This window comes from Ovis canadensis, chromosome 3, assembly GCF_042477335.2.
Source record: "Ovis canadensis isolate MfBH-ARS-UI-01 breed Bighorn chromosome 3, ARS-UI_OviCan_v2, whole genome shotgun sequence".
In the NCBI taxonomy this organism is placed as follows: Eukaryota; Metazoa; Chordata; class Mammalia; order Artiodactyla; family Bovidae; genus Ovis; species Ovis canadensis.
In genome coordinates, this window is record NC_091247.1 from 211,523,059 (window position 1) to 211,548,014 (window position 24,956).

At 39.0% G+C, this 24,956-nt stretch overlaps 2 protein-coding genes across 19 annotated transcripts in view; one reads left to right on the top strand and one right to left on the bottom strand.

Annotated features, from left to right (window-relative positions):
* The first annotated feature begins 2,064 nt into the window (after window positions 1-2,064).
* Window positions 2,065-23,592, top strand: LOC138437826 (killer cell lectin-like receptor subfamily B member 1B allele A). Of its 2 annotated transcripts, XM_069585765.1 has the most exons (6): window positions 2,065-2,396; window positions 7,069-7,155; window positions 9,022-9,120; window positions 17,447-17,622; window positions 22,253-22,359; window positions 23,319-23,592. In XM_069585765.1, the coding sequence occupies exons 1-6, from the start codon at window positions 2,324-2,326 to the stop codon at window positions 23,425-23,427; spliced, it is 651 nt and encodes a 216-aa protein (XP_069441866.1). In that variant the 5' UTR covers window positions 2,065-2,323; the 3' UTR covers window positions 23,428-23,592. The 2 variants fall into 2 exon arrangements, with proteins under 2 accessions (XP_069441866.1, XP_069441867.1); XM_069585766.1 differs by lacking the exon at window positions 7,069-7,155.
* LOC138437827 (killer cell lectin-like receptor subfamily F member 1) overlaps window positions 5,445-24,956 on the bottom strand; it is a 95,858-nt gene continuing 76,346 nt past the window's right edge. For 5 of the 17 annotated variants that reach the window (XR_011256157.1, XR_011256174.1, XR_011256166.1 and 2 more), the window contains 4 exons: window positions 22,140-22,209; window positions 19,855-19,944; window positions 19,380-19,542; window positions 16,810-17,352 (listed from right to left, as the gene is read on the bottom strand). The gene's annotated coding sequence lies outside the window, so the exon portion shown is untranslated. Of the gene's footprint in view, window positions 6,718-12,963; window positions 15,278-15,375; window positions 16,091-16,809; window positions 17,353-18,029; window positions 18,151-19,379; window positions 19,543-19,854; window positions 19,945-20,396; window positions 20,509-22,139; window positions 22,210-24,956 lie in introns of those variants that run through there. The other 12 variants (XR_011256168.1, XR_011256161.1, XR_011256164.1 and 9 more) reach the window with 8 other exon arrangements.

Sequence of the window (24,956 nt, forward strand, 5' to 3'; positions counted from 1 at the left end):
GGGTCCCCAAGGAGAGAGGGGTCTGGAATTCTCAAGGAAGAGAAAAAGAACATTTTTTTCCCCTCTACATTCCTTAGGATTACATAATAATAATGTTTCCTGCTTGAAAACAGTTTCTGGGGAAAAAAAAACCTTCTGGCAAATCCTGTTATCTTAAAATGTAAATTATGGGAGTGGGTCTAGTGAGGTCTTTACAACCTCCAGACATTCTTTTGATTCACTGTAATAACTAATTGAAAGTATATAACTCCATTTCTAATGCTGGTGAGGGGGCACTCTTTCTGCCCCCTTCTGATGTCTATGTCAGAAGCTTTCTCTATCTTTTTTATACTTTCATAAGACTTTATTACACAAAAGCTCTGAGCAATCAAGCCTCGTCTCTGAACCCGGATTGAATCCTTCTCCAGAGGCCAAGAATCCCGGCATCTTTTGTGGTTCAGCAACAATCTCACTATTTTGAACAAATTTCTGTGCTGATAAATAAAAGATGTCTTAGGTATTTTAAATCAATTACTAGTTAGAGACTACTGGTCTGTTCATTTTTGTTTAAACCTTAATCTCATTTCGTGTACTTGAAGTTAAAGATTCTATTTTTTTCTTTTAATGTAAAATTTCACTCTTCATCTTAGAACGTATTTCCTGTTTTTGTAACCATCTCACATTCCTGATTTGCACACTTTCCTTTTCTTACAACTCCCCAAAATGTGGTTAATTACTCAACCCACTGTATTATCTATGTCTTGGACGTTAACCATTACAGACCTTCATTTTTTTTTTATTATGCTGTTGCATCTTATTTTTCTTCACTGCACTTTAACAATGTTGGTAGAAAAAGGGACTTTCTAAATTCTTAAGGATGCATGCAAGCTATTGTTAAATAATCAGTCTTCCTTAAGCATTACTATTTTTAGTCTCTTTTTCTAAACACAAAGGTACCTCTTTCAGAGGTAAGTAGAGGAAAAGTAAAGTACCACAAAAGGATAAGGAAGAAGTTAGAAAAATACTGGCAAAGGAAGCCAGTGGTGTACAAGAAAAAGTAGGAATATTTGTATACTTTATTTATAGTTTATTAAACTATATCATATAGTTTATTATACATTGCAATGTTCAATAATAGTACTCTCATTATATCTGTTATAGATTAGAACTTTGGCATTGAAAAGATAAATTTGTCCAAAGGGGTTTAGCTGTTACATTTTGAAGTCAAGATTTAGGCCCAGGCTTTTAGAGTTCCAAATCTAGCTTACAATAGACCGAGATGGAAACTTATAATCAAATAATATTGAAAAAAATGAAACTAAAACAATTTAGCCTTATAATATTCAACTTTTCTAACTTTTGTTTACAGAATACAATATGAATGAAAATGGGTTTAAAATGTAAATACTATCAGCCACAATGGAATAACAAGAATTAGACATAGTCAATTAAAAAATTTGTGGTTCCTGGAGAAGAAAACAACAACCCACTCTGGTATTTTTGCCTGGGAAATCCCATGAACAGAGGAGCCTGACAGATTACAATCCATGGGATTCACAAAAGAGTTGAACACAACTGAGAGACTGAGCACAGCACAGCACAGAAGAAATGGGAAATTAAAATCTATGCTTAATACATTGCATTCAGTGTTAAATTTCTGTGAACTTCATTTAAAAAATAAGATTTATTTTCTTTTATGACAAAACCTCGAGATATTTTGACATAGAGTTATTTCTATTTCATATAGATTATTTTTCAGTTTGGAAATCCTCTGCATAATCTATGCTTCAACTTAGCTTGCTGTTAATATTATAAAGTGTACAAGAGAAGAAATAGCTTTAAGGGCATTTTAAAGTATTGCCTAAGTAATTACAATGCATTTCAAAGATGAGGATTCTGTCAATTCTTTCTACTACTTTCATTAAAAAAAAAAAAAAATCCTCCTTTTCTTGTCCATCCTTCCAAGTTGCTATTCCACTTTGGAGAAAATGCTAGAAGGTCAAAGGGTTTCTGCCTGAAAATATGTCTAACCTAAAAGAGGAAGTGGTTTATAGAAGAAAGTGATGCAATCTCTTTTCTGGTACTAATAAAGGTCAAAATCATTCCAACTGAGGGCAGAAAACTAACTGAAGTGCAAGAAACTACTGCGTGGATAGTAGTTTTCTTCCAGATCATGCAAGTGTTCAATAATCTATTGCCGTGATTGATAAGGCTGAGCACATTGTTTTTATTTATTCATTGAGGGAATCTACCAAACTTGGGAGAGAGGAAGGAAATTATCTGTCTCAATATATCTCATTTATAGGAAGTTTGAAAAAATATAGGATTCTTTTTAATTTATGCAATGGCTGAAGAGATAGTCTATGCTGATATCAAACGTACATCTTCAGAACATTCATCTTCACTTCAGAGATCTGGTAAGCTGGATCTAGAACTCCTGTTAAAATTAATGTTTTACTTTAAATCTCCCTTGTTTCTGTCCTGTGTTTACATTAGTCTTACTAAAAATGTGCTAAGTCACTTCATCGTGTCCAACTCTTTGTGACCTTGTGGACTGTAGCCCACCAGTCTCCTCTGTCCGTGGGATTCTCTAGGCAAGAATCCTGGAGTTTGGTTGCCACTTCCTTCTCCAGGAGATTTACTGGAAATAGGAGACTGGATTCAAAGCAAAATCTACTGAATGCCAGGGAGAAAGTGAAGGATTTTAATGACACAAAGTGTTTGTGAAGTTAATTGTAACTTTAGTCTTAATATGTAGACCTTTGCTTTTGGCTTCTATGAACTCTATTCCTTATATTTCTTGTGGCGGACATTTATTATATTCCTGTGGTAACACTGATACTCATAACCTCTTTCTGTTCTATAATTTTACTCATCCGAATCTGCCCTTTGAAAATAATATAATAAACTCATTCACACTGAGGAAAATATCTCTGGCAATTATTCACATTGTTATCTAGCCTTTTGGAAGTTGTGTATTGGTAGGATAAAAATGTTAAACTAAAATAAAAAGACATAAAGTGTTAATATCTTATTTCCTGAAGTTTAGAATTAATGATTATCTGAGTAATAGAATATTTTTGGAGCACAAGTAGATAGGCATACAGCTAAAGATAAGATTGTACCTTAATCACAAATCACCTCAAAACCAATAGCTTTTTCAAATCCAATGTATGTTCTACATACATTCTATACAAATGAAGCTTTAGGGAAAATTCCATGTTGCATTTATATTATATCCTCTAGGGTAAGAATTTTTGTATTGTAAAGGTTACATAAAATGTCTAAAGTCTCCACAAGCTTGTCCTTGTGGAGCAAAACTGATGTCTTACTTTCCTTTTATTCCCAAGAATCCATTTCTTCTTTCATATCTTTAAGTTTGCAGTTTTCAAGTGGATCTTATGTATGGTTTTCTCCAGTTGAAAGAAATTTCCTGTGTTTAAATGCTCTCTCTCTAACTTGCTCAATGGGGCTTCCCAGGTGGTATTAGTAATAAAGAACCTACCTGCCAATGCAGGAGATGTAAGAGACGTGGGTTTGGTCCCTGGGTCAGGCAGATTTAGAGGAGGGCATGGCAAACCACTCCAGTATTCCTGTCTAGAGAATCCCAGAGACAGAGGAACCTGCTGGGCTACAGTCCATAGCATCATAAAGAGTTAGACATGACTGAAGCGACTTAACACAGCACAGCACAACTTGCTCAATATGGGCTTATCTGCTTTCTTTTCTTGACAGACTGGGAGCTTTCATTTTGTGTGCGCTAATGGAACTTAGTTTGAGAAGTAATATGGATGAAACCTGTATTCTTATTCCTCTGTTTTCCACAAATCTCATATAATTGGTCGATTTTTCCTGAGGGTATTTTAACTCACTTCAAGCTACAAGATCAATATTTTTGATTCTGCATACCAGGATTTAATTTTGTCTGTTCATGGAAAGAACATTACTTTTTTCCTGGTCAAAAAAAGAAAGAAAGAAAATGGTATAAATGAACCCATTTACAAAACAGATACAGAGTCACAGACTTAGTAAACAAATTTATGGTTACCAAGGGGAAAAGAAGGAAGGGAAAAATTGGGAGATTGGGATTGACATACAAATTTATCAAATGGACTTCTCTGGTGGCTCAGTGGCAAAGAATCAGCCTACGAATGCAGGAGACATGGGTTTGATCCTTGGGTTGGGAAGATCCCCTGGAGAAGGAAATGGCAACCCACTCCAGTATTCTTGCCTGGAGAATCCCATGGACAGAGGAGGCTGTCAGGCTACAGTCCAAAGGGTCATGAAGGGTCGGACACAACTAAGTGACTAAGCATGCAAATCAGCTATATTCCAATAAAAATTAATTTGTAAAAGATAATATGTAGAGTATACCATGAGGAACGCTGGACTGGAAGAAACACAAGTTGGAATCAAGATTGCTGGGAGAAATATCAATAACCTCAGATATGCAGATGACACCACCCTTATGGCAGAAAGTGAAGAGGAACTAAAAAGCCTCTTGATGAAAGTGAAAGAGGAGAATGAAAAAGTTGGCTTAAAGCTCAACATTCAGAAAGTGAAGATCATGGCATCCGGTCCCATCACTTCATGGGAAATAGATGGGGAAACAGTAGAAACAGTGTCAGACTTTACTTTTTGGGGCTCCAAAATCACTGCAGATAGTGATTGCAGCCATGAAATTAAAAGACGCTTACTCCTTGGAAGAAAAGTTATGACCGACTTAGATAGCATATTGAAAAGCAGAGACATTACTTTACCAACTAAGGTCCGCCTAGTCAAGGCTACGGTTTTTCCTGTGGTCATGTATGGGTGCGAGAGTTGGACTGTGAAGAAGGCTGAGCACTGAAGAATTGATGCTTTTGAACTGTGGTGTTGGAGAAGACTCTTGAGAGTCCCTTGGACTGCAAGGAGATCCAACCAGTTCATCCTGAAGGAGATCAACCGTGGGATTTCTTTGGAAGGAATGATGCTAAAGCTGAAACTCCAGTCCTTTGGCCACCTCATGAGAAGAGTTGACTCATTGGAAAAGACTTTGATGCTGGGAGGAATTGGGGGCAGGAGGAGAAGGGGACGACAGAGGATGAGATGGCTGGATGGCATCATTGACTCGATGGAGGTGAGTCTGGGTGAACTCTGGCAGTTGGTAATGGACTGGGAAGCTTGGCGTGTTGCCATTCATGGGGTTGCAAAGAGTCGGACACGCCTGAGTGACTGAACTGAACTGAACTGAACTGAACTACTTTGGATAAGAGCCTCTTGGTTTTAGTCATCAATCAGCCCAGAGCTAAAAATGTCATTTTCTTTTTATGACTTATTTATCTGATTACAAGTGATAGAATGGATAGTGAACAAAGGTCTAATTTGGTAGTCAAGAAACCTGAGGTATGATCTCAACTCTGCTATCAAGTACTGTGTTTTGTGGACTTAAAATCCCCATTTTAACATTCAAATATTGCACAAGATTATCTCTAAATTACTTTTATTTTAAAACGTATAATTTTATGAAACTGCGATTACATATAACAGGAAATAGATTTATTGTATAAGAAAGCATAAAAGAATCAGTAAGTTCAGTTGCTCAGTCGTGTCCAACTCTTTGCAACCCCATGGACAGGGCGGCACGCCAGGCCTCCCTGTCCATCACCAACTCCCGGAGTTCACTCAGACTCATGTCCATCGAGTCCGTGATGCCATCCAGCCATCTCATCCTCTGTCGTCCCCTTCTCCTCCTGCCCCCAATCTCTCCCAGCATCAAAGTCTTTTCCAATGAGTCAACTCTTCTCATGAGGTGGCCAAAGGACTGGAGTTTCAGCTTTAGCATCATTACTTCCAAAGACATCCCACGGTTGATCTCCTTCAGGATGAACTGGTTGGATCTCCTTGCAGTCCAAGGGACTCTCAAGAGTCTTCTCCAACACCACAGTTCAAAAGCATCAAGTCTTCGGTGCTCAGCGTTCTTCACAGTCCAACTCTCGCATCCATACATGACCACAGGAAAAACCATAGCCTTGACAAGATGGACTTTTGTTGGTAAAGTAATGTCTCTGCTTTTCAATATGCTATCTAAGTCGGTCATACCTTTTCTTCCAAGGAGTAAGCGTCTGTTAATTTCATGTCTGCAGTCACCGTCCGCAGTGATTTTGGAGCTCAAAAAAATAAAGTCTGCCACTGTTTCCACTGTTTCCCCATCTATTTCCCATGAAGTGAAGGGACTGGATGCCATGATCTTCGTTTTCTGAATGCTGAACTTTAAGCCAACTTTTTCACTCTCCTCTTTCACTTTCATCAAGTGGCTTTTTAGTTCCTCTTCACTTTCTGCCATAAGGGTGGTGTCATCTGCATATCTGAGGTTATTGATATCTTTCCCAGCAATCTTGATTCCAGCTTGTGTTTCTTCCAGTCCAGCATTTCTCATGATGTACTCTGCATAGAAGTTAAATAAGCAGGGTGACAATATACAACATACAGCCTTGATGTACTCCTTTTCCTATTTGGAACCAGTTTGTTGTTCCATGTCCAGTTCTAACTGTTGCTTCCTGACCTGCATATAAGTTTCTCAAGAGGCAGGTCAGGTGGTCTGGTATTCCCATCTCTTTCAGAATTTTCCACAGTTGATTGTGATCCACACAGTCAAAGGACTTGGCATAGTCAATAAAGCAGAAATACATGTTTTTCTGGAACTCTCTTGCTTTTTCGATGATCCAGCGGATGTTGACAATTTGATCTCTGGTTCCTCTGCGTTTTTCATAAAAGAATGGATTGACCCAAATGAGTGAGGGCTGTCAGTATGTTTATTAGAGAATCTTGAGAATTTCAGTCTTATATAAAAACTTAGGGATGCAGAGTAGATCATAATTTAAGATTATGAATTGTGAATCAAAAGGAAAAAAATATATTCATTCAGTTTTATAAATTCCGCCTTCTTCACAAATCAGGGGACCAAATTTGTATGTAAGAGGAAGTTAGGTCTGCATATTTCAAAGGCAAGTACCTCAAGAGCATAACTGACAAAGTTTATTCAGCCCTTCCTTACCACCTAAGGAAGTACTTACTGGGCTTATTAGTGAAATTTATCCAATTTTATAGATTCTCACCACCATGGAATTTTCCTGAAAGTTGGATGTGCAATGATTATCATTCTTCTTGTAATAGTAATTGTGCTGAGCATGCTTGGTAAGTAATTACCAATAACCTTTATTTACCCCAAAGTATTATTTTATCATGACCTGTTGTAATTGTGTTTGCTGTTAAAGTGGTTTCTACACAATTCAGTACAATTTCACAAAAAGAAAGAAATTTGATACACAAATAAAATTAGAGATTTTCCATAGAACTTCATCATGTGATATTACATATATTATGGATTCATTTCATTGATATATGAAGGATGCTAGGTTTATATTTTATGATCAAAATCAGCTTTTCTGAACCATGTTCTGGAAAGCAAACTAAACTATGAAGCGTATTTCTGTTTAAGTTTATTCAAGATCTTATTCAAGCTTACTAAAATCACGGCATCCTGAAAGTGAAGTGAAAGTCACTCAGTCGTGTTCAGCTCTTTGTTACCCCATAGACTATACAGTCTGTGGAATTCTCCAGGCCAGAATACTGGAGTGGGTAGCCTTTCCCTCCCTCAGGGGATCTTCCCAACCCAGGAATTGAACAGGGCCTCCTGCATTGCAGGTGGATTCTTTACCAGCTGAGCCACAAAGGAAGCCCCATTAACTACTCAGGGGCATCCTCAATCTTGCATCCATGGGTGAAAATTTTGTCTAAAACCAATCAATTCAATCAGGCACTTTAAAATTATACTCATATGCCATGGATGTAGTGAAATATAGTCCAACTTTATATGGCAATTATTTTAATAGTTCATTAAGCAAATGCTTGGAGAAAAACTTCCAGATGATGTATACTCTAAGGAATTCAGGTTTCCAGGTTGAACCAAACCCTAGAACAGATCAAGGCAGTATCTGCCTGTATTGTCCTTGTGAAGGATATTAGTAATTATGCATGTCATTTGTTACTAGAGGTCAAGGGGCAGAATCAGAATTCTAGAACTGGATGGGGCCCTAGAAATCAACAAGTTCAAGCCTCCAGTTGAGGTGAACTGTCTACAGCCCAGACTGATAAGTGGTTTGACTAGTTTAATATAACTAGGCAGTGGCCAAATTGGGACTTTAGCATTGAGGGAATGAAGCAAAAAATACTTAACATTCAACACCTCTGCTGGGACTTCCCTGGCAGTCCAATGGTTAAAACGACTCTGCATTTCCACTGTAGAGGGTGCAGGTTTGATCCCTGGTCAGAGAACTATGATCCCACATGCCATGGGGCATGACCATTAAAAAAAAAAAAAAAGTACCCTCTCTGCTATGTTTCTTTTTGGTATAGGCTAATCAATTTGCTTGTTATCAAAACAGTAGTTTGTTAGTAACAGATTTGTTACTACAATAGATTTTAAAGACTTAACTGTTTAATACAAACTATTGTGAGATTATAAATAACCCAAAGTAATTTTAGTGAAATGGCCATCAGAAAGACAAATGTCTTCCTCATGGTAGAAAAATACTCTGGGCTCACCCTGTCCTTCCATTTGTAGACTTTAAATGGACAACCTCAAAAGGAACAGAATCATGAACTGAAATCAAAACACATAAAGCTCTTTCCATCAATCAGGTGACACCTGGTACAGTTAATAGGAACTTACCAAACACAAATTCTCCAAATGAAGCTTACATTCAAAGCTGGTTATTTTGTGTTTATTAAAATAAATATGAAAACTCCAGAAAAAATCAAGTGAGTTTCCTTCTGGTCCCAGATCATATTTTACCAATTTCCCTAAATTTGATATTAATAAAATTAACAGGACTATGTGCAAAAGAAGGTCCAATCTTGGAAAAAGGAATTTTTTCCCATAAATTTTAATCACTTTAATTGCTCTGGAGTTTCCACATTAATCAACTTCACTGAGTTACTACAACTTGACCGTTTTCTGCTTTATATTTAATTATGAAAAGATGTGTCTTCTTTCACTAGTTATTCAGTTCAAATCTGCAAGACAAACTGAAGTGGATAATGAATCAAAGAAGAAATATTGTACTGAGCAAGATAAATCTGAAGCAAGTAGCTCAATAGGTAATGTTATTTTATATTGCCTAATTCCTGAGTTGACTGTGATGGCTACTCCATTTCTTGTAAGGGATTCTTGCCCACAGTAGTAGACATAATGGTCATCTGAGTTAAAGTCACCCATTCCAGTCCATTTTAGTTTGCTGATTCCTGAAATGTCGATGTTCACTCTTGCCATCTCCTGTTTGATCACTTTCAATTTGCCTTGATTCATGGACCTAACATTCCAGGATCCTATGCAATATTGCTCTTTACAGCATCGGACCTTGCTTCTATCACCAGTCACATCTACAACTGGGTGTTGTTTTTGCTTTGGCTCTGTCTCTTCATACTGTCTGGAGTTATTTGTCCACTGATCTCCAGTAGCATATTGGGCACCTACCGACCAGGGGAGTTCATCTTTCGGTGTCCTATCTTTTTGCCTTTTCATACTGTTCATGAGACTCTCAAGGCAAGAATACTGAAGTGGTCTGCCATTCCTTTCTCCAGTGGACCACATTTTGTCAGGACTCTCCACTATCACCCATCCGTGCTGGGTGGCCCTACACAGCATGGCTCATAGTTTCACTGAGTTAGACAAAGCTGAGGTCCATATGATCAGATGGGTTACTTTTCTGTGATTGTGGTTTTCATTCTGTCTGTCCTCTAATGGAGAAGGATAAGAGGCTTATGGAAGCTTCCTGATGGGAGAGACTGACTGAGGGGGAAACTGGGTATTGTTCTGATGGGCAGGGTCATGTGCACTAAATCTTTAATCCAATTTTCTGTTGAAACAACAGACTGGTTCCAAATCGGGAAAGGAGTATGTCAAGGCTGTATACCGTCACCCTGCTTATTTAACTTATATGCCGAGTGCATCATGAGAAATGCCAGGCTGGATGAAGCACAAGTTGGAATCAAGATTGCCGGGAGAAATATCAATAGCCTCAGATATGCAGATGACACCACCCTTATAGTAGAAAGTGAAGAAGAACTAAAGAGCCTCTTGATAAAAGTGAAAGAGGAGAGTGAAAAAGTTGGCTTAAAGCTCAACGTTCAGAAAACTAACGTCATGGCATCCCGTCCCATCACTTCATGGCAAATAGATGGGGAAACAATGGAAACAGTGACAGACTTTATTATTTCGGTCTCCAAAATCACTGTATAGGGTGACTGCAGCCCTGAAATTAACAGACGCTTGCTCCTTGGAAGAAACGTTATGGCCAATCTAGAGAGCGTATTAAAAAGTGGAGACATTACTTTGCCATCAAAGATCCATCTAGTCAAAGCTATTGTTTTTCCAGTAGTCATGTATGGATGCGAGAGTTGGACCATAAAGAAAGCTAAGCGCCAAAGAATTGATGCTTTTGAAGTGTGGTGTTGGAGAAGACTCTTGAGAGTCCCTTGGACTGCAAGATCCAACCAGTCTATCCTAAAGGAAATCAGTTCTGAATATTCATTGAAAGGACTAATACTGAAGCTGAAACTCCAATATTTTGCCCACCTGATGTGAAGAACTGACTCACTGGAAAAAAACTCTGATGCTGGGAAAGATTGAAGGCAGGAGAAGAAGGGGACAATAGAGGATAAGATGGTTGGACGACATCACCAATTCAATGGACATGAGTTTGAGTCAACTCCAGGTGTTGGTAATGGACAGGCAAGCCTAGTGTGTTGCAGTCCATGGGATTGCAAAGTCAGACATGACTGAATGACTGAACTGAACTGAACTGAATTCCTGAAAAAGCAAGTGTGGACAGTAGCATGTATTTTACTCGGGTATATCTGAATAAAGGGGAAATTCCTCTACCTGTACAGAGGGATGGTTTAGGCCATTGTTTTTCATGGGCCTATTACAGTCCTTGACAAAAGTATTTAAAGATTGAAGACAAATGAGAAAAATAAACTTCTCTGTGTTTTAAATGAATTTAAAGGTACTATGTTGAAATTGTTGCATTTTATTAGTATTTTTAATTCTACTGGGACATGGCAGGTGTAGAATGCTGGTCAAAATATTTCCTTTCCTAAAATTCATGATCAACACCACATAGTTTTTGTCAGTTGTTTAATGGTTCAGTTCAGTTCAGTTCAGTCACTCAGTCGTGTCCGACTCTTTGTGACCCCATGAATCGCAGTATACCAGGCCTCCCTGTCCATCACCAACTCCCGGAGTTCACTCAGACTCACGTCCATCAAGTCCGTGATGCCATCCAGCCATCTCATCCTCTGTCGTCCCCTTCTCCTCCTGCCCCCAATCCCTCCCAGCATCAGAGTTTTTTCCAATGAGTCAACACTTCACATGAGGTGGCCAAAGTACTGGAGTTTCAGCTTTAGCATCATTACTTCCAAAGACATCCCACGGTTGATCTCCTTCAGAATGGACAGGTTGGATCTCCTTGCAGTCCAAGGGACTCTCAAGAGTCTTCCCCGATACCACAGTTCAAAAGCATCAATTCTTCAGTGCTCAGCCTTCTTCACAGTCAGACTCTCACATCCATACATGACCACAGGAAAAACCATAGCCTTGACTAGACGGACCTTAGTTGGCAAAGTAATGTCTCTGCTTTTGAATATACTAACTAAGTTGGTCATACCTTTTCTTCCAAGGAGTAAGTATCTTTTAATTTCATGGCTGCAATCACCATCTGCAGTGGTTTTGGAGCCTCCCCCCAAAATAAAGTCTGCCACTGTTTCCACTGTTTCCCCATCTATTTCCCATGAAGTGATCGGACCAAATGCCATGATTTTCAATTTCTGAATGCTGAGCTTTAAGCCAACTTTTTCACTCTCCTCTTTCACTTTCATCAAGAGGCTTTTTAGCTCCTCTTCACTTTCTGCCATAAGAGTAGTGTCATCTGCATATCTGAGGTTATTGATATTTCTCCCAGCAAACTTGATTCCAGCTTGTGTATCTTCCAGTCCAGCATTTCTCATGATGTACTCTGCATAGAAGTTAAATAAGCAGGGTGACAATATTCAGCCTTGATGTACTCCTTTTCCTATTTGGAACCAGTCTGTTGTTCCATGTCCAGTTCTAACAGTTGCTTCCTGGCCTGCATATAGATTTCTCAAGAGGCAGGTCAGGTGGTCTGGTATTCCCATCTCTTTCAGAATTTTCCACAGTTTATTGTGATCCACACAGTCAAAGGCTTTGGCATAGCCAATAAAGCAGATGCTTTTTTGGAACTCTCTTGCTTTTTCGATGATCCAGGGGATGTTGACAATTTGATCTCTGGTTCCTCTGCCTTTTCTAAAACCAGCTTGAACATCAGGAAGTTCATGATTCACATATTGCTGAAGCCTGGCTTGGAGAATTTTGAGCATTACATTACTAGCATGTGTGATGAGTGCAATTGTGCGGTAGTTTGAGCATTCTTTGACATTGCCTTTCTTTGGGATTGGAATGAAAACTGACCTTTTCCAGTCCTGTCGCCACTGCTGAGTTGTCCAAATTTGCTGGCATATTGAGTGCAGAACTTTCACAGCATCATCTTTCAGGATTTGAAACAGCTCAACTGGAATTCCATCACCTCCACTAACTTTGTTCGTAGTGATGCTTTCTAAGGCCCACTTGACCTCACATTTCAGGATGTCTGGCTCTATGTGAGTGATCACACCATTTTGATCATCTGTGTTGTGAAGATCTTTTTTGTACAGTTCTTCTATGTATTCTTGCCACCTCTTCTTAATATCTTCTTCTTCTGTTAGGTCCAGACCATTTCTGTCCTTTATTGAGCCCATCTTTGCATGAAATGTTCCCTTGCTATCTCTCATTTTCTTGAAGAGATCTCTAGTTTTTCCCATTCTGTTGTTTTCCTCTATTTCTTTGCACTGATGACTGAAAAATGTCCTTACCTCTTCTTGTTATTCTTTGGAACTCTGCATTCAAATGTTTATATCTTTCCTTTTCTCCTTGGCTTTTCACTTATCTTCTCTTTGCAGCTATTTGTAAGGCCTCCCCAGACAGCCATTTTGCTTTTTTGCATTTCTTTTCCATGGGGTGGTCTTGATCCCTGTCTCCTGTACAATGTCATGAACTTCACTCCATAGTTCATCAGGCACTCTATATATCAGATCTAGGCCCTTAAATCTATTTCTCACTTCCACTGTATAATCATAATGGATTTGATTTAGGTCATACCTGAGTGGTCTAGCGGTTTTCCCTGCTTTCTTCAATTTCAGTCTGAATTTGGTAATAAGGAGTTCATGATCTGAGCCACAGTCAGTTTCTGGTCTTGTTTTTGTTGACTGTATAGGGCTTCTCCATCTTTGGCTGCAAAGAATATAATCAATCTGATTTCAGTGTTGACCATCTGGTGATGTCCATGTGTAGAGTCTTCTCTTCTGTTGTTGGAAGAGGGTGTTTGCTATGACCAGTGCATTTTCTTGGCAAAACTCTATTAGTCTTTGCCCTACTTCATTCTGAATTCCAAGGCCAAATTTGCCTGTTACTCCAGGTGTTTCTTGGCTTCCTACTTTTGCATTCCAGTCCCCTATAATGAAAAGAACATATTTTGGGGAGTGTTAGTTCTAAAAGGTCTTGTAGGTCTTCATAGAACCATTGAACTTCAGCTTCTTCAGCATTAGTGGTTGGGGCATAGACTTGGATTACCGTGACATTGAATTGTTTGCCTTGGAGACGAACAGAGATCATTCTGTCGTTTTTGAGATTGCATCCAGGTACTGTATTTCAGAATCTTTTGTTGACCATGATGGCTACTCCATTTCTTCTGAGGGATTCCTGCCCACAGTAGTAGATATAATGGTCATCTGGCGGTGGTGAGGAGATACCCCTTATCCAAGGTAAGAAGCAGCAGCTGCGCTTTGCTGGGGCAACCGTGAAGCAATACCCCATGCCCAAGGAATGAGAAACCCAAGTAAGATGGTAGGTGTTGCAAGAGGGCATCAGAGGGCAGACACACTGAAACCATACTCACAGAACACTAGTCAATCTAATCACACTGGGACCACAGCCTTGTCTAACTCAATGAAACCAAGCCATGCCTGCGGGGCAACTCAAGACAGGCGGGTCATGGTGGAGATGTCTGATAGAATGTGGTCCACTAGAGAAGGGAATGGCAAACCACTTCAATATTCTTGCCTTGAGAACCCCATGAACAGTACGAAAAGGCAAAATGATAGGATACTGAATGAGGAACTCCCCAGGTCAGTAGGTGCCCAATATGCTACTGGAGATCAGTGGAGAAATAACTCTAGAAAGAATGAAGGGATGGAACCAAAGCAAAAACAATAGCCAGCTGTGGATGTGATTGGTGATAGAACCAAGGTCTGATGCTGTAAAGAGCAATATTGCATAGGAACCTGGAATGTCAGGTCCATGAATCAAGGCAAATTGGAAGTGTTCAAACAAGAGATGGCAAGAGTGAACGTCGACATTCTAGGAATCAGTGAACTAAAATGGACTGGAATGGGTGAATTTTCAATGGTACTAAATGATTCAAAGCCTCTTGATATAAGTAAAGAGGAGAGCGAAAAAGTTGGCCTAAAGCTCAACATTCAGAAAACGAAGATCATGGCATCCAGTACCATCACTTCATGGGAAATAGATGGGGAAACAGTAGAAACAGTGTCAGACTTTATTTTTGGGGGCTCCAGAATCACTGCAGATGGTGACTGCAGCCATGAAATTAAAAGACGCTTACTTCTTGGAAGAAAAGTTTTGATCAACCTAGATAGTGTATTCAAAAGCAGAGACATTACTTTGCCAACTAAGGTCCATCTAGTCAAGGCTATGGTTTTTCCTGTTGTCATGTATGGATGTGAGAGTTGGACTGTGAAGAAGGCTGAGCACTGAAGAATTGATGCTTTTGAACTGTGGTGTTGAGGAAGACTCTTGGAGTCCCTTGGACTGCAAGGAGATCCAACCTGTCCATTCTGAAGGAGATCAACCCTGGGATTTCTTTGAAAGGAATGATGCTAAAGCTGAAACTCCAATACTTTGGCCACCTCATGAGAAGAGTTGACTCATTGGATAAACTTCTGATGCTGGGAGGGATTGGGGGCAGGAGGAGAAGGGGACGACCCAGGATGAGATGGCTGGATGGCATCACTGACTCGATGGACGTGAGTTTGAGTGAACTTTGGGAGTTGGTGATGGACAGGGAGGCCTGGCGTGCTGCGATTCATGCGGTCGCAAAGAGTCGGACACAACTGAGCGACTGAACTGAAATGAAAAATATTATAAATGATCACTTTATGCAAGTTTTTATCTTTCACATATGAATGTATTTATATACTTTTAAAAGTCAAGAAAACACTCAATTATTTAGATTTTCTGTTTTATTTTTCTTTCTGTTTTCTTTATTAATTTAAAGTGGAGAGTGAAAAAGTTAGCTTAAAGCTCAACATTCAGAAAATTAAGATCATGGCATCTGGTCCCATCACTTCATAAGAAATAGATGCGCAAACAGTGGAAACAGTGTCAGACTTTATTTTCGGGGGCTCCAAAATCACTGCAGATGGTGATTGCAGCCATGAAATTAAAAGAAACTTACTCCTTGGAAGAAAAGTTATGACCAACCTAGATAGCATATTGAAAAGCAGAGACTTACTTTGCCAACAAATGTCCATCTAGTCAAGGCTATGGTTTTTTCCAGTGGTCATATATGGATGTGAGAGTTGCACTGTGAAGAAGGCTGAGCACCGAAGAATTGATGCTTTTGAACTGTGGTGTTGGAGAAGACTTTTAAGAGTCCCTTGGACTACAAGGAGATCCAACCAGCTTATTCTGAAGGAGATCAGCCCTGGGATTTCTTTGCAAGGAATGATGCTGAAGCTGAAATTCCAGTACTTTGGCCACCTCATGTGAAGAGTTGACTCATTGGAAAAGACTCTGATGCTGGGAGGAATTCGGAGCAGGAAGAGAAGGGGGCAATGGAGAATGAGATGGCTGGTGGCATCACTGACTCGAAGGATGTGAGTCTGAATGAACTCCGGGAGTTGGTGATGTACAGGGAGGCCTGGCGTGCTGTGATTCCTGGGGTCACAAAGAGTCAGACACAACTGAGCAACTGCACTGAACTGTGCTGAACTGAACTAAATCTGTTAAGTTTGTATTCTATATTGAAAAACTATATTCCTTTCTTTTTTTGAACCTGCATATATAATGTTAATATTAAGACTTACCAGTCCATGTTATAGAGTGATTTTGACTTCCGGGAAATCATTAAAACTTTAAAATGGATTTTAATTTTTCAAAGTCTCTTCAACCTCTTTCCAAAAACTTTAATTTTTTTAAACTATTGAGACTATGATAGCAAATTTTCTGGGACATTATTCCCAATACAAAAGCACATAATAGTCCTCCTACCCTTGATAGAGGTGATAACATGGTATTGAATAAAATTGCTTTAAATTCTGTCCAGACCCTTTTATACATAGAAAGATCAATCTACCTGAGTTTTAGAGACCACCTATCATACAAATTTTGCCCAATGAAAATTCTTCTCATGATTTTCTAATTCTCAAAATTATAGTGATATATAATTCTCAAAATGTCTGGTTTTTTGATGGATCACTAGTTGAAATCTCTAATTTCTAGTTTTCCTCCAAAATTTTTGTCTTCCTGAAGTTTGGATGCTGATCACTTTATCCTAGTGTCTGTGCATTGCCTAGTTTATGGAAAACATAACATATTTTAAAGAGAATAAATTAAATGGGAGAAAGAAGAAAAGAGAGAAAGAAATAAATACACGATTGAAATTCTGTTAGGTTTTATTTTCTTCTAAATCCATCCTGAGAAAAGCCCATACTTTTGTTAAAGAAAGCTTCAGTTCAGTTCAGTTCAGTTCAGTTCAGTTCAGTTCAGTTCAGTTGCTCAGTCGTGTCCAACTCTTTGGGACCCCATGAATCGCAGCACACCAGGCCTCCCTGTCCATCACCATCTCCCAGAGTTCACTCAGACTCACCTCCATCGAGTCTGTGATGCCATCCAGCCATCTCATCCTGGGTCGTCTCCTTCTCCTCCTGCCCCCAATGCCTCCCAGCATCAAAGTCTTTTCCAATGAGTCAACTCTTTGCATGAGGTGGCCAAAGTACTGGAGCTTCAGCTTTAGCATCATTCCTTTCAAAGAAATCCCAGGGTTGATCTCCTTCAGAATGGACTGGTTGGATCTCCTTGCAGTCCAAGGGACTCTCAAGGGTCTTCTCCAACACCACAGTTCAAAAGCATCAATTCTTTGGCATTCAGCCTTCTTCACAGTCCAACTCTCACATCCATACATGACCACAGCTTAGGCCCTGATTTAACAAATTTTGAGAGGCTTTAATTATTATACAATATTAGGGGTGCATTCTCATGTTTCTTTTAATTTCTTGTCCTTTTTCTTTCCAGTTCCTTTCAATTCTTCCACTGTTTATACATCATGCCCCAGCAAAGATTGGAAGCTACATGGGGGGAAATGCTACTGGGTTGCTGAACATGGAAATAAGAAATCTTGGAATGAAAGTAAAAATGACTGTGTCATGAAAGAATCACATCTCATGGTGGTCCGAGACTTCAGTGATATGGTAAGGTATAAAATTTTAAGATTATAGCATCCTTCACAACTTCAGTACTTCTTTGTGCTACAAATTTGAAAATTTCGGTGAAAAAAAAATTAAACCTCATTGATATTAACTGCACAATTATTGGTTGAATGAATACTTGAAACTATAGTATTATTTTAAACTTCGTTTTCTTCCTTTGTGGCTCAGCTGGTAAAGAATCTGCCTGCCATGCGGGAGATCTGGGTTCGATCCCTGGGTTGGGAAGATCCCCTGGAAAAGGGAAAGGCTACCCACTCCAGTATTCTGGCCTGGAGAATTCCATGAACTGTATAGCCCATGGGGTCGCAAAGAGTCAAACACGACTGAGCAACATTTACTTTCACATTCACTTAGCTAGAGATAGGAGAAATCCTTTTAGTAATATATACCTAAGTTCTTCTCTATAAGGGATCCATTTCCCAGATTGCATTTTAAATGTATGACATCAGTCTCATCGCCCATATTTAATCCATCATTGCTCAGAAAGTTTGTAGTCAGACAGCATGGCAGCTGAAATTAAAAATAATGTTCAGAGAAAGGAAATACAGTATAGCCCTTCTCATTAAACTTTGTTTTTTGTTGAAGAAAGCCAATATTTTTCTAACTCTGGCTTAATTTAAATTGAAATTTTCTTACACAAAGGTTGGACACTAAACCTTAATAAGGCCAGTATAGATATTAGTTGGCAAACATCAAATAAGGATTCTCAGCATAAGAATTAGTATTTTGAAATTACCAGTGATGTCAAAGGCTCAGTTTTAGAAAACTCAATGACAAACAGGGCTTTACAAGCCTGGTTAAGTCTGGAGTGCTTATATAAGGGCAGCTGTTGAAACTTTTGTATGGGGAAGAAAAAATTCCTCTGAGTTTCATAGAAATCCACAACAACAAGAAAATCAAAATGGAAAGTAAGTTATCTTCAGTGTAAGCAATGTAACCCCAAATATTAAACTGTAAAACTTTTTGTCAGATCCAGTCCAAGTTGGTTTGAATATGAACCAAATCCAGAATGGGTGAAGAACTAAAAAGAGACTTTTTTCTTCTCTTAGAAGTCAGCTTAAAACAAAGGGGAAGAAGGTATCAACTTGAAAGGAGCTAATAAGAAAGCATCTAATAAGAAGAGACTGAGTTACATAGCTTTGTGGTTGGAAATGAACACACAGTTCCTCCTAGGTCTTTAATGTGGAGTTTCAGTTCATTTTTAAGTGATGGGTTAGGTTTCTTGTTGCTCAGAAAACATGTCTTTTCTGCATTTCAACATTTTTTCCATTTGATGATGAGCAGGAAAAAGATAAGGTTTTTAGGGAAGTCTTCATTGCACTGTTTCTCCATGCAGTGATTTATTGTCTGTTTCTATCCAGGAATTAAACCCAGATCTCTCACACTGCAAGCAGTTTCTTTACCATCTGAGCCACCAACAGAATAATAAAGGGGCTGTAAGGCTTTCCAGGTGGTGCTAGTGGTAAAGAACCTGCCTGCCGAAGCAGGACATGCAAGTTTGATCCTTGGGTCAGGAAGATCTCCCGAAGGAGGGCATGGCAGCCCCTCCAGAATTCTGGCCTGGAGAATCCTATGGATAGAGGAGCTGGGTGGCTACAGTCCATGAGGTTACAAAGAGTCAGACACAACTGAAGTGACTTAGCATGCAAGCACTCAAAGGGGTTGTATGAGTTTGTCAGAGCTAACATAACAAAGTACCATGGACTTGGCGGCTTAAGCATCAGAAATTTCTTACTCACCGCTCTGAAGGCTAGAAGTTCAAGATCGAGGTGTTGGCAGATGTGGTTCCTTCCAAGGCCTCGCTCCTTAGTTTCTAGATGGCCCCCTGCTTGCTCTGTCCTCACATGGTCTTTCCTCTGTATGCATGCATCTGTGTCTCTCTGTATGTCCAAATTTCCGCTCCTTATAAGGACAATAATCAGAGTGGATTAAGATCTACCCTAACAGCCTCATTTCTGCTTAGTCACCTCTCTAAAAGCTGTGTCTCCAAAGGTAGCCACATTTTGGAGCACTAGGGGTTAGAGCTTCAAATGCATACATTTTGAAGAGACATAGTTGAGCCCATAATATTCTATCCTCTGGCCCCTGAAGCCTGTAATAGGGGTCAATCGTACATGTGAAGCAACTGAGCACGGCATGGCATACATGTGAATTGGGCAGTGGTAAAGAATCTACCTACCAATGCAGGAGATACAAGAGACACGGGGTCGATACCTGGGCTGGGAAGACCTCCTAGAGGAGGAGATGGCAACTCACTCCAGTATTCTTGCCTTGGAAATCCCATGGACAGAGGAGTCTTGCAGGCTAGAGTCACAAAGAGTCAGATAAAACTTCAGCAACTTAGCACATTATGGCCAGCCATATACTTTGTATCAGGGGTTATGGTATTGTACAAAAAGGAGATATTACCCACCTCCTAGAGTAATGGACATAAAAACAAAAATAAACAAATGGGACTTAATTAAACTTAAAAGCTTTTGCACAGCAAAAGAAACAAGATTAAAAGACAACCCTCAGAATAGGAGAAAATAATAGCAAAGGAAAAAACTGACAAAGGATTAATCTCCAGGATATATAAGCAGCTCATGCAGCTCAATATCAGGAAAACAAACAGCCCAAAGAGAAAAATGGGCAGAGGACCTAATCAGACATTTCTCCAAAGACATACAGATGGCTAATAAACACATGAAGAGGTGCTCAGCATCGCTCATCATTAGAGAAATGCAAATCAAAACTACAATAAGGTATCAACTCACAAGGGTCAGAATGGCCATCATCAAAATCTCTATAAACAATAAATGTTGGAGAGGGTGTAGAGAAAAGAGAATGCTCTTTCGCTGTTGGTGGAAATGTCAATTAATACAGCCACTGTGGAGAACAGTATGAAGATTACTTTAAAAAAATAGGAATAAAACTACCATATAACCCAACAATCCCACTACTGGGCATATATGCTGAGAAAACCATAATTGAAAGAGACACATGTACCTCAATGTTTGTTGCAGCACTATTTACAATAGCTAAGATAAGGAAGCAACCTAGATGTCCATCAGTAGATGAATGGATAAAGAAGTTATGGTATGTATATACAATGGAATATTACTCAGCCGTAAATAGAACACATTTGAGTCGGTTCTAATAAGGTGGATGAACCTAGAGCCTGTTATACAAAGTAAAGTTAAGGCAGAAAGAGAAAAATGAATATCATATATTAATGCATATATATGGAATCTAGAAAGATGGTACTGATGATCCTATTTTCAGCAATGGAGATGCAGACATACAGAACAGATTGGTGGACATAGTCGGGAAAGGAGAGGGTGGGAGGAATTGAGAGAGTAGCATGCACGCACATAGATTACCATGTCCAGTAGAAATTTTCTATATGTAATAGAAGGAGCTCAAATTAGGTGTTCTTTGACAACCTAGAGAGGTGGGATAGGATAGGAGGTGGGACGGAGATTAAAGAGGGAGGGGACACATGTATACCTATGGGTGATTCATGTTGATGTATAGCAGAAACCAACACAATATTGTAAAGCAATCGTCCTCCAATTAAAAATAAATAAATAAAACAAAAAACTTTTGAACAATATGTGCTCCATCAGCTCAGAGATTGTTTTCTTTCTGTAACTCTTCCTGTGTGTTTTCTTGCTTCTAGATTATTGTTTAATACTTGTATTTAGTAGTAATCACTATTATTTAGGCAAGAAGCATTCATTATGTGCTAAACAGTGTTTAATATTACTTATTAACAAAACAATAACAGTTCTTTGAGATAGGTATGACTATTATCACAGTCAGAGTTTTAGTGACTGGAAAAATACAGAAATAAAGAGAATGAATAACTGTGCAAAGATGTGTAGTAGTAATAGTAGCTGCAGCCTGATTCCACAGCCTTGGTGTCTACTAACACTGTCCATAATAGTTCTTTTTTTCTTCGCAGCCTCAGTTTATGTTTTTATATTGGAGTATAATTGGTATACATATATTCCCTCCCTCTTGAACCTCCCTTCCACTCTGCCATAATATCCCTTTAGGTCATCACAGCACTGAGCTGAGCTCCCTGTGCTATGCAACAGCTTCCCATTAGCTACCTATTTTGCACACGGTAATATATATATATATATCCCAATCTCCCAGTTTTTCCCACTCTCCCTGTCTTGTGTCCGCATGTGCTTTCTCTATGTCTGCATTCCTGCCTTGCAAATAGGTACATTTAGATTTTTTTAAATTTGTGTTTAGATCCCTTATATATATGTGTGTGTTAACATATGATATTTGTTTTTCTCTTTCTGCCTTACTTCACTCTGTATGACACATGATAAAATTTCATTCTTTTTGTGGCTGAGTAATATTCCACTGTACATATGTGGCACATCTTTATCCATTCATTTGTCGATAGACACTTAGTAATTTTTCTTTAGCTTTTATCCCATTGCATTACTATGGATTTCCTCTCCACTGTGATCTATTTGCAAACATGAAGCATGTCTTACCTGTTCATTCCTAGCTTCTAGTGCAGTGCCAGCCACATAGAAGGTGCTCCTGTGGTATTTTATCTTGCATCTGTAAGAATCACTTGAATTCATACATTTCCTATTCTTTTTAGACTTTCATATGGCAAAATATACATGATTCATTTTGGGTTGGTTTGAGGATTCCTCCTGGAGGGAAATTATGGACCTGGTTGGACAACAGCACTTTTGACACTCAGCTGTAAGTCTTTTGCATTTTTTCTTTTTGTGGTTTTTAATCCCATGTTATATGTGACAAGAAAGAGACATATGACATCATTGCTTTGAAGTGATCTAATGAGTATTATTTTCCTGACTGCTACAGTTTGATAAATATTTCTATAAAATGGTTCACACAGAAAGTTGAGAAAGAAATCTCCCTCCATCTACTCAGAAAACTTATGTATTAAACAGGATTGCCCTGCTGCCTGATTTTACCTTTTTATATAAAAGGTAAATTAGCAGGTATAAATTCTTTTATGAGTGCACATGTTTGTTTTACAGAGCATAACTTTCTGCTCACTTCTTACAGTGATCAATTTTTAAGCAATAAAAATTTCAGAGCTGAGGGACTTCCCTGACGTTCTAGTGGTTAAGACTCTGCATTCCCAATGCAGGGGACATGGATTCAAACCCATCTCCTATCACGGGGAACTAGGATCCCACACACTGCTCAGAGTGGACTAAAAAAAAGTCAGAGGTGATATTTTAGCTCTCTTTAATGCACTATTAGGGCTTCCTTGGTGGCTCAGTGGTAAAGAATCGGCCTGCCAATGCAAGAGATGCAGGTTCAATCCCTGGGTTAGGAAGATCCCCTGGAGAATGAAATGGCAACCTACTGCAGTATTCTTGCCTGAAGAATCCATGGACAGAGGAGTCTGGCAGGTTATGGTCTATATGGTCACAAAGAGTCAGACACGACTAAGAGACTAAACAACAAAAATGAACTATTAACTTCTCTGGAGAGACGTTTGAGAAATAAAACATAAAGTGAGAAGAATTGCTTTGCCTATCATATTGTTGTGCATTTAAATAGTTTTAATGAGTTTATTCTTTATTAAAAAAAATATAGAAAACATTTTCTGAAGTCCTTGTAAGCCTCTGGCCATATGCATATACTCATGGCTGATGTAAAGAAAACAATCTGCTTTATTTCTGTAGGTTTTCAAATGAACGAGAGACCCGGAGTATGAAATGTGCTTGGGTATCTTCTACCAAGATAACCAAAGAAAGTTGTCAGAAAAATTATCCATGGATTTGTCAACTATAATCCACTTGGCAGAAAATAAGTCTCTATTTTTCTGACTAAGAGACACCACATGAAGTTTGAGCTCAGATCATAAGAAAGCTCAGAGGGCTGTGTATGTGAGTTTTTTATAGTACTATTCTCAGAAGTGTAGAAAGGGAGATACACAAAATAAAATGTTTTAGAAAATGAGTGTGTATGATGAATATATTTTTACCTCTGAATGATGTGGTGATTCAATCATCCATCTTATCTTGCCAGTATTTTTTGAACTTTAGCCTTTATCTTTTCTGTATCTTCAGACTGAGTGATTCACACTTTCACTTAGCTTAACTTGATATCCTTAGTTAATTTCTTACATTCTCACAGTTTCAACTACCACATACAAAGCAATGCATAACAAAGTCATATCTGCCATTCAGATCATTCTCTAATCACCAGACCTATATACCCTACTGGCCATTTAACACAGCAGGTCTAAAACCTCAAAGGTACTTCCAACCCAACTTACAAAAATAGTCTACTAAATTCAACATAAAAGGAACCATCTTCCAGCACTCCATATCTCAGTAAAGGATATGCCATACAAGACAATTATGCCATCTATAAACCAGTTGTTGTTCAGTTACTAAATCATGTCCGAATCTGCAACCCCATGAACTGCAGCATACCAGGCATCCCTGCCCTTCACTATCTCCTGGAGTTTGTTCAAAATCATGTCTCTTGAATCAGTGATGCTATCCAACCATCTCATCTTGATATTACTCTCTCTCATATGCTTACCTCTAGGCTGCTCTCCACCTTCATCTCATATCACCAAGTTTTATTTGTGTGTGTGTTAGTCGCTCAGTCATGTCTGACTCTTTGCGACCCCACGGATCATTGCCCATGGGGCTCCTCTGTCCATGGGATTTTCCAGGCAAGAATATTGGAGTGGGTTGCCTTTTCCTTCTCCAGAGGCTCTCCTCAACCCAGGGATTGAACCCAGGTGTCCCGCATTGCAGACAGACTCTTTACCCTCTGAGCCACCAGGGAAAATTCCAGGTTTTATTTATTTTTAACTAAATATCTCTGGTGAAGTACAGGAATGCCTGTCATGCTGTAGTCAATGGGGTCACAAAGAGTGGGACACTACTGAGTAGCTGAAAAACAGCAGAAATATCTCTCAAACATGTCCTCCTCTCTTTATCACCACTTTCATGATCTTAACACAAAGACTCTAAAATATTAAATAGCTGTAATAACAACATCTTCACTCCATTTCAATCATTCTCTGCCATTAATTCTGTGACATTTTAAAAATAAATACTGACAATGCAATTTTTCTCTTTAAAAAACACCTCTATTTTCCTTATAATAATACCAAATTCCATAACAAAGCCTAGCAATCCCTATCAGGTCTAATCTTTATTGTCTCTTCCTCCACTTGGGCTTCCCAGGTAGCCCAGTGGTAAAGAATCTGCCTCACAATAGGGGAGATGCAAAAGACATGGGTTTGATTCTTGGGTCAGGAAGATTCCTTGGAGTAGGAAACGGTAGCCCACCCCTGCCGG